Raw genomic sequence first — 14110 nt, forward strand, 5'->3', positions numbered from 1 at the left:
TTTTAATTAGTTATTTGATGCAATGAGAAGGGGGTGTGGCCTCATGATTGACAGCTCTGTTGACAAATGGGGCTCCTGCAGCGTTCTGTTCTGGTTCTGACGCCAAAGAAGCTGTTCTGCTGTGAAACACGCCGGCGTGATGGATCCTTGCTGTTTTACGGTAAGTTAAGTGTGCGTTTGGGTTAGCGGAAGTGGCTACGGCCGCCTCACCCGCCGATCTCTACTGCGCAGTCTCTGGCTTCAAATGATGTCATCATCACAAGATGGCAGCGCCTATCACAGGGGCTGTTTTGGAATCACTTTCGTAAAAGCGGCAACCTCCGGTGTTGAAAAATGAAGCCAATGCAGAAGTGCAAAAAACTGCGGTTCCTCGAGCGGCCACTTGAGGCTCCAGAAAACAAGAATTAACATTACAGCAGAAATAAACATGTTTACAGCCTGCTACAAAAAACGGTTTTCTTATAAATAGCTAATTTTGTTGTTCAAGATAACTGTACGGGGGGTGAATGTTTTTATAACACACCCGTTTTAATTATATTAAGCCTTAAATGATCACTTGATTGACAGGTGGATCCTGCTGGCTGTCTGCTAGACGTCAACACAGACACACAGACACTGAGCTTACCTTCACCTGTTTGTGTTGTTGGAGACTTTTGGGGATTTTTTCATTCAAAGTTTGGACAAATAATCTCTCTGTGGGATTTATGGAACTTTATGGCCGTGCAAGAAGTCTGAGCTCCAGCTTTTCGGTGAGTTAAATGTTAGTGTTACTGTATTGAAATATTTTTAGCACTAAGTAGCAGGTATACTGTGCTCCCTTTAGCTGCTTGTTAGCCTGTTCACTGTTTATCAAACATTTATTTAATTGTCGGTCAGTAAACAGGAGTCAGGAGTTTAAGAGATTACAGCGGACTGCAGTGATCAGAAGATCTCTTATTTTAAGCTTCCCGTTACGTGTCGGCTCGCCGCTCTCTCACCGGGCGAGCGAGCAGCGAGTCCGCTACTTCTTTAGTCTGATAACTAAACACCTGCAGTCAGTCACCGACAGAATCTCCTCCTGGGAAAGTCAAACCAGCTCATTCATGATTTATACAGTCTATGGATAATAACTGCTAGCTACGCTGAGGAGCATATAGCCTAGCTTCATAGCCGTAGCTGGCTGATTCATGCGGCCCGCCCATAGAGCTCAGCCATAGGCTGTAGCTCGGTCGCGCTCCTCCTCTTTGCCCGTCTCTAGATTAGCCGGCTCTGGCATTTCCAATATGGAGACCCTCAGCGGCGGCGCAATTCAGGCTTCAAGACGCGGCTTCAGAAACCAATGGGTGACGTCACTGAGACTACGTCCATTATTTATACAGTCTATGCTTTCGTACAATGGGAGCAGATGGAGACGCGTCGTCCATCTGTATATACAGTCATTGTGCCAGACTCTCTGCTATAACTCTGAAATGTCCTGATGACATCACTGTGACATCATCAGTCACGTCTGTTGGGCTGCTCATGACAAGAAAACTCCAGAGTAGAAATGGGGCTGAATATGAAGTGAAGTGTTTGTAACTGTGAAGCTTGTCGACATGAGGGACGAAGGTTTAAAGCAGGTTTGTGTTGATGTGATGTTTCCACGAGCTGTCCTTCCTGTCACCGAGCACAGAGTGTAACGGGTATGGTGAGGACCCAAAAGCAGCACAGGCAGACGGGATATCAGTCGGTAATGACCTTTATTATTCACTGCAGTCTTTAACAGTTTATACAATGGCAGGGTGAAAAGTCTTGGCTCACAGTGATCTTCTGCGAGATCTGAGAAGGAGGGAGCCTGGTGTCGCTGACTGAAGGCAAAGCCAACAACAGGTGGATTACCTAGCTGGCAGACAGGTCCAGTGGTGAGCTGTGTAGCCACAGAGCCGAGTAGGTGTGTAACCAGGAGGGAATAGGCGAAACTCGTGGTCGAAGACAGAAGGCTGAGGTAATATCCAGGGCAGAGACGAGGCAGGCAGGTCGGGGACAGACGAGGTCGGCAACAGGTGATCAGTCCGGGGAAAAACGCTGGAAAGTCAGGCATAATACAAGAACAATCTGGCACTGAAGCAGAGACAGGAGCAGGCTTAAATGCAGCCAGGGCTCTCACAGGTGTGGAGAGTTGGCCTGATGAGGAGGCGTGGCTGACAGGTAGAGTGGAGCAGAGACAGGTGTAGGGAGTTGGTCTGATGAGGAGGTGTGGCAGACTGGCAGAGTGGAGCAGACTGTGACAGAGAGGACAAACATGACACACAAGAGTCTGGATCGAGCCTGGCACTGGTGACCTCGATGTTAACCAGGTTTAATACCTATTAAAGAGTCCGTGATGACAACAGCTGTCGTCGTGATGTCATCACACATCACACCTGTATGAAACACGCAGACATTCATGTTCACAGGTGCATAATGATGACATGATTTCAGCAGGTGACACAGTTTGTCTTTGTCAAAGACATGAACAGTAAAAGATGACACACTGGATTTCTGACTTAGTTTGAAATATCTCATTTAATATAAAATCCCTGATTTTATCCACAGCCATCTGTTTCATAATTATTTAGTGTGTTTATATGATGGAAAGTTTACAGGTGAAAAACTGCTAATAATATTCTGTCTCGTGAACAATTCTGAATTAAATTCAAGGGTTCAGTGGATTCTTCTTTGATGACCTCTGAACACTTCATAACCTTCAGAAACAATGAACACATGAATGAGAGCAACAGAGTGGGCAGGTACAGCCGGCAGCACCGAGTACAGGCAGGTAAACAGAAACTGAAATGTCACCTGCTCAAAGTCTGGTGAATCATCTTATCGTCGTTGTGTCTTTGTATCATCGTTGTGATCAGCTCTGACCTCTGTTGTCTTTAAATGATCTTATCTGGATCTGTGTGTCCTTGTGTGACTGTTAAAGACTCCTATAAATAACACAATGATTATAGTCAAGTCAGACTGTCAGAGTCAGAATAACATTCACATACAAACAAGGTGCGACATTGTTTATTTATTATCTTTTCTCTTTTAATCTGTTTTATTGCTTTTCATCATATTTGATCTAACTGTTCTCATTTGCCGTCCTTCAGCGACCTCGGCCTGTCTGCTCGACTGTTGGTGCTTGACATGAAACATTTGGACGTTGTGTGTGGATGTTGTTTGTGAGCTCGTGACGGGGTAAGTTATAAATGAATTGCCCTGCTTGGGGTCAATAAAGTTGTCTGAATCTGAATCTAAATCACAATGTACGGTGGCCCATAAAGAACAAACAGGACAAACAACAAGTGATCTAAAATAACTTTGTTTTTTTAATGAGACGTTACTGAGCACGTGCAGACTCAAACACGCTTTAGACGACAGAGACAGAACAACGACTCTGTCTGACAACATCTCGTTTCCTTATAGCTGTGATAACATGTATCAGCAACTATTGATCGAGGCCAAGGACACACACACACACACACACACCTACACACACACCTACACACACACACACACACACACACACACAGGATTTGACCAATATAACTTGGCTGTAATGATCTGATATCTAGTTGACACTAAACCGAGTTTCTTAGAAATGAAAGGTTTGTATAATCAGGACACCATGTGCAGAAGTCCAACCACCAGACGCTCGCCATCGAGCATCCCCCCCAGGTCTGTCCGCGAGGTCTTCAACTCCCACCTCCGGAAGAATTTCTCTTGCATCCCGGGGGAGGTTGGGTGTCATGACTTCTTATTGTTCAATTTTGTATTTAATATCTTGTGTTCTTGTCTTGATTTAGTCTTTAGTTATGTAATTCATTTGTGTTTCATTGTCTAGAGATTTTCTGCATGAGTTCTGCTGTCACAGTCCTGAGTTTGGTTTTTAGTGTTTCCTGTTTTATTTTGTAGTTCTTGCCCTATGTATGTTTTGTCTTGTTCTCCTTCCTGCCTTTGTGTGTTTTCCCGCCTGTTTGATTATGTGCCCTGCCCTTATTGTTTTCAACTGCTCCCTTGATTGTCTCACCTGTGCCCAATTAGTTTCACCTCCCCAGTGTATTTAGTCTTTGTCTTCCCTTGTCCCTGTGCTAGTTCATTGTCATCCACCGTGTCTTTGTCGTCCATCCTGTGTCGTCCTTCTCTGGAGTTTTGTCGTTGGTCCATGTCCATGCATCTTGTTGTCAGTACTCTCAGTCTTCCCTGGATTTTTCACCTTCTGTTTTATTTGGATGACTTATTGCCTGTTTTGTTTGGACCTTTTTACCATTGGATTTTGTTTGCCTGCCCCCTATGGATTCCTCATAAGAGTAAGCCTTTTGTTTCGCCTTGTGCCTTTTTGTTTAAAATAAATTCTTATTTCCGTCTGCATCTGGGTCCTCAACCTTTTGTTTAAACTCGAAACCCTGACATTGGGGACATGGAATCCAGATGGGCCGTGTTCAAAGCCTCCATTGTGGAAGCGGCTACAAGGAGTTGTGGCCAGAAGGCTGTCGGTGCTTGTCGTGGTGGCAACCTTAGAACCCGTTGGTGGACACCGACGGTGAGGGAAGCCATCAGGCTGAAGAAGGAGGCCTTTCGGGCTTGGTTAGCCCAGGGGTCTCCAGAGGCAGCAGACGGGTACCGAGTGGCAATAAGGGTTGCAGCTTCAGTGGTTGTGGAAGCAAAAACCTGGGTGTGGGAGGAGTTCGGGGAGGCTATGGAGAAGGACTTTTGGTTGGCCTCGGTTGGCCTCAGAGTAACTCTTGACACTTCACTCAGCTCAGCTGAGACAGCTTCCTTATGTCCAGTTTCCTCTTGGTCCCATTTTGCGCTGAACACCAACACCTTTCTATTAAAATCTGTACCTCTATCACATCTCTCTTGAATTACATTTCCCCAGATTGTTCAAGTTGTGCCAAATTCCGTCTTTCCCTAAACCAACCAACAGGAAAGGGATCACCTTCATCTACGATGAACAACCGACTCCCCCAATGACCATTCCCCTGTTCACCAAAGCTGCTCCTTTGTCAGTGTTGTGGGTTTCAACAACAGAACATGGTTTGCAGCATAATGGCCCACAGAGCTCGCAAGTGAAAGCTAGGCCACTTACTTTTCCACTACAGACATGTTACCCACACAGGCCATGTTTACACCAAGACATTGCAGACTCAGTCCTACATCGGCCCTTCTTGCAGACATGCATCCAACACGATTAGCCAGTAAGTCACGCAGATACCCCTGATCATCAGCTCAGAACAGGTTTCCAAATCTATGGCTTTAGCAACAAGACCACACCATCGTACGGGATAAAAACGTTCTGGTTCCTGTGGTCAGGAGGGAGAAACACAGCAGCACTGAGAGGCTCAGAGCTTCCACCCTCAGAAACCCTCACAGGAACCTTAATGAGGTTCATGTGATCATTCAGAGCTACAGGTGAGGCCATGAAGAGACACACAATGTACGGTGGCCCATAAAGAACAAACAGGACAAACAACAAGTGATCTAAAATAACTTTGTTTTTTTAATGAGACGTTACTGAGCACGTGCAGACTCAAACACGTTTTAGAAGACAGAGACAGAACAACGACTCTGTCTGACAACATCTCATTTCCTTATAGCTGTGATAACATGTATCAGCAACTATTGATCGAGGCCAAGGACACACACACGCACACACACACACACACACACACACACACACACACACACACACACACACACAGGATTTGACCAATATAACTTGGCTGTAATGATCTGATATCTAGTTGACACTAAACCGAGTTTCCAGAGAACACTTTGAACACACACACACACACACACACACACACACACACACACTCACAGCTGTAGGTTATTTAGCAAACCTTAGAAATTAAAGGTTTGTACAATCAGTTAGCTTTAGCTCGCTAACATTTGCTAGGGGTATTACTTCAGAGGTCAGCAGCTCTGAGTCACTTTGTCTTATTTGAACTCTTTTTCCTATTTTTTATTTAGTATTGTTTCACTATTTCAGAGTTCCACTTTGTTTTTCTGACTTTTGTTTTTACGGTGTTTACAATGATCACCTACACACGTGAGGAGCTTCTGCGCTGCAGCCATGGAGCTGGAGTTCCCTCAACACACAGCCCAGAGGAGATATGGAGAGGCAGTCACCGCGGGAAGAAAGCCGGCGTTAAAGCCACAGAGGGACAGGACATTTAAACCTTTCCTGCCATCGATCATTATGGGGAACAGGAGGTCACTCGTCAACAAAGCCTTAATGAACAGTCAGCGTGTCTACAGGGAGTGCAGCTTGCTCTGCTTCACGGAGACATGGCTTCACGGGAAGATACCGGACAGTCTGCTGGAGCTGGCCGGCTTCACGCTGGTACGAGCGGACCGGGGGAAACAGAGCGGTAAGAACAGAGGAGGAGGTCTTGCTGTCTTTGTTAACTCTGAATGGTGTCATCCCGGACATGTTACTGTGAAGGACCGTATCTGTACTCCCGATACTGAACTGATGGCTGTAGGATTTAGACCGTACTATCTGCCACGGGAGCTCTCACATGCCATTGCTGTTGCTGTTTACATCCCCTCATCGAGTGACGTCATCCACTCTGTGATCGCGGGACTACAAACCCAGCGTCCCAGCGCCGTCGGGCTGTCAATCGATTAAAATATTTAATCGCCATTTAACGCATGGTTGTCCAAAGGTAACTCGTGATTAATCACAAGTGAATCGCACATTTTTACGTGCTGTAAATGTACCTTAAAGTTTTTAATCCTCTTATCAACATGGGAATTGACAAATATGCTTCCTTTATGTAAATGTATGTTTATTATTACTGCAACATTCCAAGACAATGACAAATACAGTCCAGGATATTCTACAGAATAACCTCAAAGGTACTGCACGCTCAAACACACACATCAGTAACATGGCAATCATCACATATATCAATGATTTGTGTGAGAAGCACATCACATGCAGACTTACTCAGTCTGGATCAATCTCTTTCTAGGTGCTGATTTCTTCCTCCCACAGTTTAATTGTTGTTACTTGGTGCAACAGCAACCACCTGAAGCTCAACATCAGCAAGACCAAGGAGCTGGAGCGGACTACCGGTGGACTCATACAAGTACCTTGGGGTCCAAATCAGCAACAGACTGGACTGGTCTCACAACACTGACGCCCTCTCCGGGAAGGGACAGAGCAGGCTGCTCTTCCTGAGGAGACTCAGGTCCTTCAGTGTTTGCAGCAGGCTCCTGAAGGCCTTTCACCACGCACTGTTCTCTGCTGTGGTGTGCTGGTGGGGTGGCATCAAGGCTGGGGAGGCTAACAGACTCAACAAGCTGGTGAGGAAGGCCCGCTCTGTGGTCGGGCTTGAACTGGACCCTGTGGAGTCAGTGGCTGAGAGGAGGATGAGGGACAAGCTTAAAGCCATCCTGGACAGCCCCTCTCACCCTCTCCATGATGAGCTGGGGCAGATGGGCAGCTCATCCAGCCAGCGCCTCATCCCACCCAGGTGCAGAACCTTTGTGCCCACGGCCATCAGACTGTACACCAGCAGTGGAAGCTACGGACTGTCCTCCTGCTGAACTCTAGTACAGGACTCTCATCACTCTCACCTCACTGACTCTGCTGCTCTGATTTACTTATATACCTGCCATATACTGTAACATCCACCAGGTGGTTATGTCCTCATATACTGTGCTGTACTCACCACTTTACTGCTCTATCTTATACTATTATATCTACTGCTCACTGTTATATAGTAGTTTTATTTTATGATATTATAATTATATAGTGTATTCTATATGATTCATAATTATTACCATATTGTTACCATACTATACTGTATACTATATCATACTATGTAATAATAATCTTTACTGTTATATTACTGACGCACTTTATACTGCACCTTAAATTGTACCAATCATTAACCTTCGAGCTCAGACTGTGTGACCTCATCCTGCAGACCAGGTCACTTTATCTGGTCACTTACTCCAACGTGGAGAACAGATGTATATAGTGTGTATTTTTTTATTTTTATTATCTATTCTTATTGTTATACTGTGTTACTGACTTGCTTCTCTTCTCGTCTCGTCTCGTCTCGTCTCGTCTCGTCTCTTCTCTTCTCTTCTCTTCTCTTCTCTTCTCTTCTCTTCTCATCTCATCTCTTCTCTTCTCTTCTCTTCTCTTCTCTTCTCTTCTTATTAAAACGTCAGCTAAGCCTTACATAAAAAATAAGCTAGCATTAGCATTCATCTGAGGACACTTGACACAATCAGAAACTTTGAGAGTGATTTGTGTTAAACTCTTTCAGGTATGCTACACGTGTTTCTAAATTTACCTCCGTCATGTGACAGCGCCTGTTTTCCCCCGTATCGGAGTGTTGTTGTTCTGATGAAAGGGAAGTGACGGAGCAACGATCCCGGACTGCAGCTACTCACAGCTAGCTGCCTGTTTTTTTTATTAATTCAAAGGGCAGTCAGCGGTTTCAAATTAGTTAACTATTGTTAGCTTAGCTAGCTTACATATGCTAGCTTAACGCACACCCAAGTCAAAAGTGATAAAAGTAGCTAACGCCTGCATTCATTGGTACGCACTTAATCTGATTCAGAAACTCTGAAGGTGAGAAAGTAAAGAGTGTTGAAGTAGCGAGCTAGCTACGTCCTGTATCCTACAGCGCCTTCGAGTGAAGCAGGCAGACGTGACGTTCAGCTAACGTCAAGCTTCAGAAATGCTAAGAAGCCCCAACCTGTTGTTTTTGGGGGAAGATGAAGTTTTGTTCAGTCAGACCACATTGCTAACTATTAGCCCCCCCAGCATTACTGACCTGTTTCACCTGCTCTGCTGGTGTGGTGCAACAACATTTGTTCTTGTTGATGACACGCTGAAGGTTTAGTCTCTCTGCCAACGACTCGCTCACGTGCAGATCAAAGTGTGTCTTCATCACGTGTCACAGATCATATTTTCATATCAGTAATTGATCAGTCGTATTTCTGTCTCTGTTGCCTTATTGGCCTCATGTGGACAAACTGGAGCAGGTCGCCTTTAACACTCTGACACAACACAGTCACGTTCAGACTGAGGTCAAAGTTCATGTTCAGGTGTGTGTATATAAAGAGCAGGACGACCTCCTCTTCATCACTTACCTGATACCTGAGCATCAGCTGACATTCACCTGACAGGTAGGACAGCCGCTCTCTCTCTCTCTCTGTCTGCCTCCATGTTAACACCTCCTCTAACTGACTGTCTCTGACTCCCAGCAGGCGTCTCCTCTGCTCCTCCTCGTCATCATGAAGGCTCTCCTGCTGCTCTCAGTGCTCGCTCTCACGGCTGCAGCAGGTCAGATCTTTGTGTTACACCTTGTTGGGTTGCTTAGGAACAGCTGTGTCACATGGCCTGGGCTCAGTGCTGTCCACATGTGGCTGTTTAGAACACAACGACACTTACAGGCTCGTGAGGCAGGAAGCATAAACGTAACATTGTGTATAATCAGTGTGTCGCTCTGCTGAGTCTGATTTTTATACATTTTGCTTCAGTACAAACTCCTGCAGAGAGTCAAGTTCTCCAAACATCACAGCTGCAGAATCAAACCTGCACTTGTTAAAAAGAAAGAAAATGGTAAGAAATACTTTTAATAATTGGGAGATGACGGATGACTCTTACTTTCAGTTGCAGAAGTTGCAGAAGTTGCAGATGTTGCAGAAGTTGCAGATGTTGCAGCTGCCGTACCGGAGCTGCAGGAGGACGAACAGTGTAAGTTGCTCTCTCACAGTAAACAGCCGTGTTCCTCTGCATGTTGTGTGTGAGTTAGTGAGCAGCCTGCAGCTCGTCACTCTGTAACACAGCTCATGTTTTCTGTTTCTGTCTCAGTGGTAGACGATGAACTTCCTGTTCCTGAAGGTAAAAAGCTGAACACGTGATTCGCTGCATCCTGAGTCGATTATATTCTGATCCTAATGTGACTCTTTCTCTTCTTGTAGAGGAAGACGCTGACATGTTTGCTGCTGCAGAGATGGATGCACCAGCTCAAGGTCCACTGTCTTCATAGACTCAGTGTGTCTGGTCACTATAATGACTCTGTGTCCTGTCAGAGTGATGATCCGCTCCTCTCTCTGTCCTCTGCAGGCCGTTTCTTCACCTGTCCCGCTGGCTGGGCCCGATACAAGAACACATGCTATTTATACGCGAGCTCGAGCAGATCCTGGAGCGCTGCTGAGGTCATTTAACATGTTCCATTCAATCCAAAGCTTTATTTGCAGGAAAGTTTCATAACCTGTTTTGCCAAAGCACCACAGCTTAACGTGACTCTCTGTGTCTCCTTCAGTACAACTGTGCCCGGCTGGGAGCCTCCCTGGCTTCTGTCCATGATGTGTTTGATTACAGTTTCCTGCAGTCGCTCACCAGGAGAGCAGGGAGCCTCTCGGCCTGGACCGGAGGGTTTTACTTCCAGGTTAATACAGCTTCACACATATATAATAAACCAGTCACAGTGTGTGTTTCAGCTGATTGAACCTCCTGGTTAGGCCACATAGACTGTGTGTTTGACCTGTGTCCATGTGTGCAGGGCTGGAGGTGGGCGGATCAGAGCCGCTTCAGCTACTCTAACTGGTCCTCTATGAACAGCGTCAGCAGCTACCAGTGCATCTACGTTCATTCCAGGGGTGAGACACCACACGTCCACCTGACACTTACAGTCAGCGCACTCACAACACCTCTGGAGTTCACATGAAAGCCTTTTAGCTCCACGACACATTTCTATCAGGTCACACGTGAGCTGAACTCTGTCTCACTGAAGCCACCAGAAACAGGTGTTACTGAGATGTAATGACAATAAACAGGCTGAAGGGGTGAAGGGATCATTAATCATTAATTTACCACTTCAGTTACACAGATTCTCGGGTCTTTGCATTTCCTGTTTGGTCTGAACAAACGCTGTCGGGCTTGTGTTCATGACTGCACATGTTGTCTTGCAGTGGGCTGGTCCAACGGTCTCTGTGCTTCTGCGAGGCCGTCCATCTGCATGAAGAGAACTGATAGCTGCTAAACCAGCAGCTGACGTGAGTGACGGAGGCCATGTTGGATCAGTGTGAGCAAACACAGTGAGCCTCTGTCTCTGTCACAGGAGCTCTTTCTCATTCATCAGTGAATCGTGATGACTTCATGCTGTATATACTTGTTTGTAAAGCGGCCGCAGGCCGAGCGCTGATTCCTTTTTTACTCTGTGAAACGTGTTTGAATCACTTGTGACGAATAAAGAATGTATTCTGATCTACTGTGTATCTCTGGTGTTTTATTGGCTGACAGCAGCATGAGCACGTTTCATTCAAGTTGTGTAAAAACGTAGAACATAGAACATTTATAGAACATCCAGCTTTACCTGATAAATGTTTCTTGCCTTGTTTCCGAGTACATGTACAATCTGTAACACCTAAACAAATAGAAGCAGACCTCACATGCTAATGCTGGACCGTACTCAGTGTTTAAACAGTAAGTACATGTTTATTTATGTATTTATGGGCTGATAGTTCACATGAGTCCACTCCAGAGTTTGCTAACACATCTGCAGATAGACTTTTGTCTCATACTCATTCTGAGTTCTAATGGAATGAGTGGTTCTGCTGGTCCCACTGACCGACGGCATGAGGTCAAAGTGCATCAGTTATAAATCCATGCATGGGGGACAGCAGGCCTTTGAGTGGGGAGTCCAGGCGAATCAGATTCATCAGCAGCCTGCCACCTTTCAGGGACAAATACCTCTTCGTCCTGGTAGATACTCAGGGACCTCGAATTCCTTTGAGTAGTTTGATCAACGCTGCTGGGTTCGGACAAAGGGGTCAGAGCTCTGGGCATCACTTCCACAGGGACCCAAAGAACCAGGAAGGCAAACCCTGATGGCTCATGGCCGGCGGTCAGATGTGCTACAGACCCTTGGTTGTTGCCACACTTTTCCTATGGCACAACCTTCAACTCCAACACAGGCCGCCAGATTTCAGTGTAATCAGACTGACTGATGCCAATAATCCCACAGAGGCTCAGGCCCTCAGGCAGAAGATAAATCTGCCACCATGTTCTGTGCCCCGGGCAGGTACAAGGCCATGAGGCAGAAACGTGAGGGAAAGCCCCTACGAGCCCCCCTGGAACACCCATAACAAGATGGGTGCATGCACATACACAGTCTCAGTGAGTACACAGAGTGCAGAATTCCCTCCAGAAACGGGAAACGAACTGTGGGCCCCGATCAGATACAATATCCCTGGGAAATCCATGCACTCGAAAAACATGTTGCATCATGACCTCCGCCGTTTCTTTGGCTGAGGGTAATTTAGGTAAAGCTATGAAATGTACCATTTTGGAAAAACGGTCAACCACGGTCAATACGGCAGTGTTACCTTGGGAAACCGGGAGTCCCGGGACAAAATCCAGGGAAATATCCGACCACGGTCTGCTGGGGATGGAAAGAGGATGAAGGAGTCCCCTCGGAGACGAGGATGAAGTCTTGTTCCTCGCACAGGTGGGACAGGCAGCAACATATTCTCCCACCTCCTTCTCCATGGCCGGCCACCAAAACCTCTGCTTGATCACAAACATAGTACGCTTCACCCCAGGATGACAGGTAAGCAAGGAAGTGTGAGCCCAGTGAATGACCTGTGACCTCACCGTCTCCGGCACGAACAGCCGGTCCGGAGGGCAGCCACTAGGTGCACGAACCTCACCGTTAGCCTGCTTAACCACAGTTTCTATCTGCCAAGTCACTGCTCCAACCACACGGTTAAGTGGAAGGATGGGTTCAGGCTCCTTGGCATTAGATGTGTGAGGAAACATCCTAGACAGTGCATCAGGCTTGATATTTCTGGAGCCAGGTCGGTAAGACAAAGTAAAGTTGAAACGATTAAAAAGCACCTTCCTTCCCGTAGACGTCGCTGCCGCTCCTCGGGAGTCAGCTTGGCCCGTCCCAGCTGCATGGGTTCCTCCGCGCTGCTAGAGGGCGCTGTTCTTTCCTGGGTGTCTGAAGCAGCAGAGAAAGGTAGCTTCCTGGTGTGCTGGGGAAGAGTGCGCCCCCAGTGCCGAGATGAGCGTGGTGCAGTCGATTCTCTGTCTCTGACCCGGTCCCGGATACAGTTGTCAATCCTTGTGGCCATGGCTATAACAGAATCGAGGTCAGCAGGAATGTCCAGAGGAGCCAGTTGATCCTTAATAGGACCGGAAAGTCCATGTAAAAAGGCATCTAATAAAGCTGATTCATTCCACCCACTGTCGGCAGCCAGAGTGCGGAATTCAATGGCGTAGTCAGAAACACGCCGCTGCTGCTGCTTTAACTCCACCAGGGCTCGAGCAGCTTCTCGCCCCGGAGTCGTGTGATGAAAATTTTTTTTTAAAGTGTCACTGAATAACTGAATGGAATCACATACATTAGTGTCTCTGTCCCACTCAGCCGTGGCCCATGCCGCCGCTCTTCCCGTCATGTGGGAAATCATGAATGCCACTTTGGATCGCTCGGTGGGAAATGAGGCGGGTTGGTGGCTGTAATGCAGGCCGCATTGAACCAAGAATGGCCTTCAATCCCCGGAGTCGCCCGAAAATCTTTCTGGGGCAGCCAGGCGGGTCGAGCCGGGAGGTGAGTGTCCGCCTGGGCCGGTCTGGGGGTCGTGGGAACCGGTGAGGTCTGTGGGACAGCTCCCATCTGGGTCAGCACCCGGTGAAGCTGCTCAGACAGGAGGCCAACTTGCTGAGAGACTGAGGCCTGGAAATCTCCCTGTTGATTGTGCAGGTCGCTGATTCCCTGATTAATCGCCGACAGCTGCTCCTCGTGTTGATGCAGGCGGCTGCCTTGTTTCTTTAAGGCATTTCTGAATGTCTCGGAGTCGGCTGGGTCCATACTGGTCAGATCGTACTGACAAGCCTCAAAAAAGGACCCAAGAGCACGACTTCAAATTCAGGAAAATCAAAAGGTTTATTTTAACAAAGGAAGTCTACAAAAATTCCAAAGGAACACAAAGTACAACATAAAATCGCTGCTAAGCAGGAAAACTAAGATTAGGTTTAGAAAAACAAAAAATCACAGCAATGCTGGAAAAAAGGCTTGACCAAAGTACCAACAAAAAATCACAGCTAAGCTGGAACTAAAGACCAGAGCAAAGACCACACTAA

General features: G+C 46.7%; 1 protein-coding gene across 1 annotated transcript; it reads left to right on the top strand.

Annotated features, from left to right (window-relative positions):
* The first annotated feature begins 9252 nt into the window (after positions 1-9252).
* LOC138604764 (ladderlectin-like) lies at positions 9253-11006 on the top strand. Its single transcript, XM_069676755.1, has 7 exons — positions 9253-9301; positions 9833-9862; positions 9943-9993; positions 10088-10179; positions 10287-10412; positions 10527-10623; positions 10936-11006. The coding sequence occupies exons 1-7, from the start codon at positions 9253-9255 to the stop codon at positions 11004-11006; spliced, it is 516 nt and encodes a 171-aa protein (XP_069532856.1).
* The last annotated feature ends 3104 nt before the right edge of the window (positions 11007-14110 follow it).

Source organism: Semicossyphus pulcher, unplaced genomic scaffold (genome assembly GCF_022749685.1).
Source record: "Semicossyphus pulcher isolate SPU_LCO1_2020_fin unplaced genomic scaffold, fSemPul1.0.p SCAF_27, whole genome shotgun sequence".
In the NCBI taxonomy this organism is placed as follows: Eukaryota; Metazoa; Chordata; class Actinopteri; order Labriformes; family Labridae; genus Semicossyphus; species Semicossyphus pulcher.

Bases quoted from the DNA above. Each gene is read 5' to 3' on its own strand.
- LOC138604764 (XM_069676755.1), top strand. From the start codon at position 9,253: ATGAAGGCTCTCCTGCTGCTCTCAGTGCTCGCTCTCACGGCTGCAGCA. The intron at 9,863-9,942 runs GTAAAAAGCTGA...CTCTTCTTGTAG, and splicing joins TGAACTTCCTGTTCCTGAAG to AGGAAGACGCTGACATGTTT. The intron at 10,413-10,526 runs GTTAATACAGCT...CCATGTGTGCAG, and splicing joins CCGGAGGGTTTTACTTCCAG to GGCTGGAGGTGGGCGGATCA.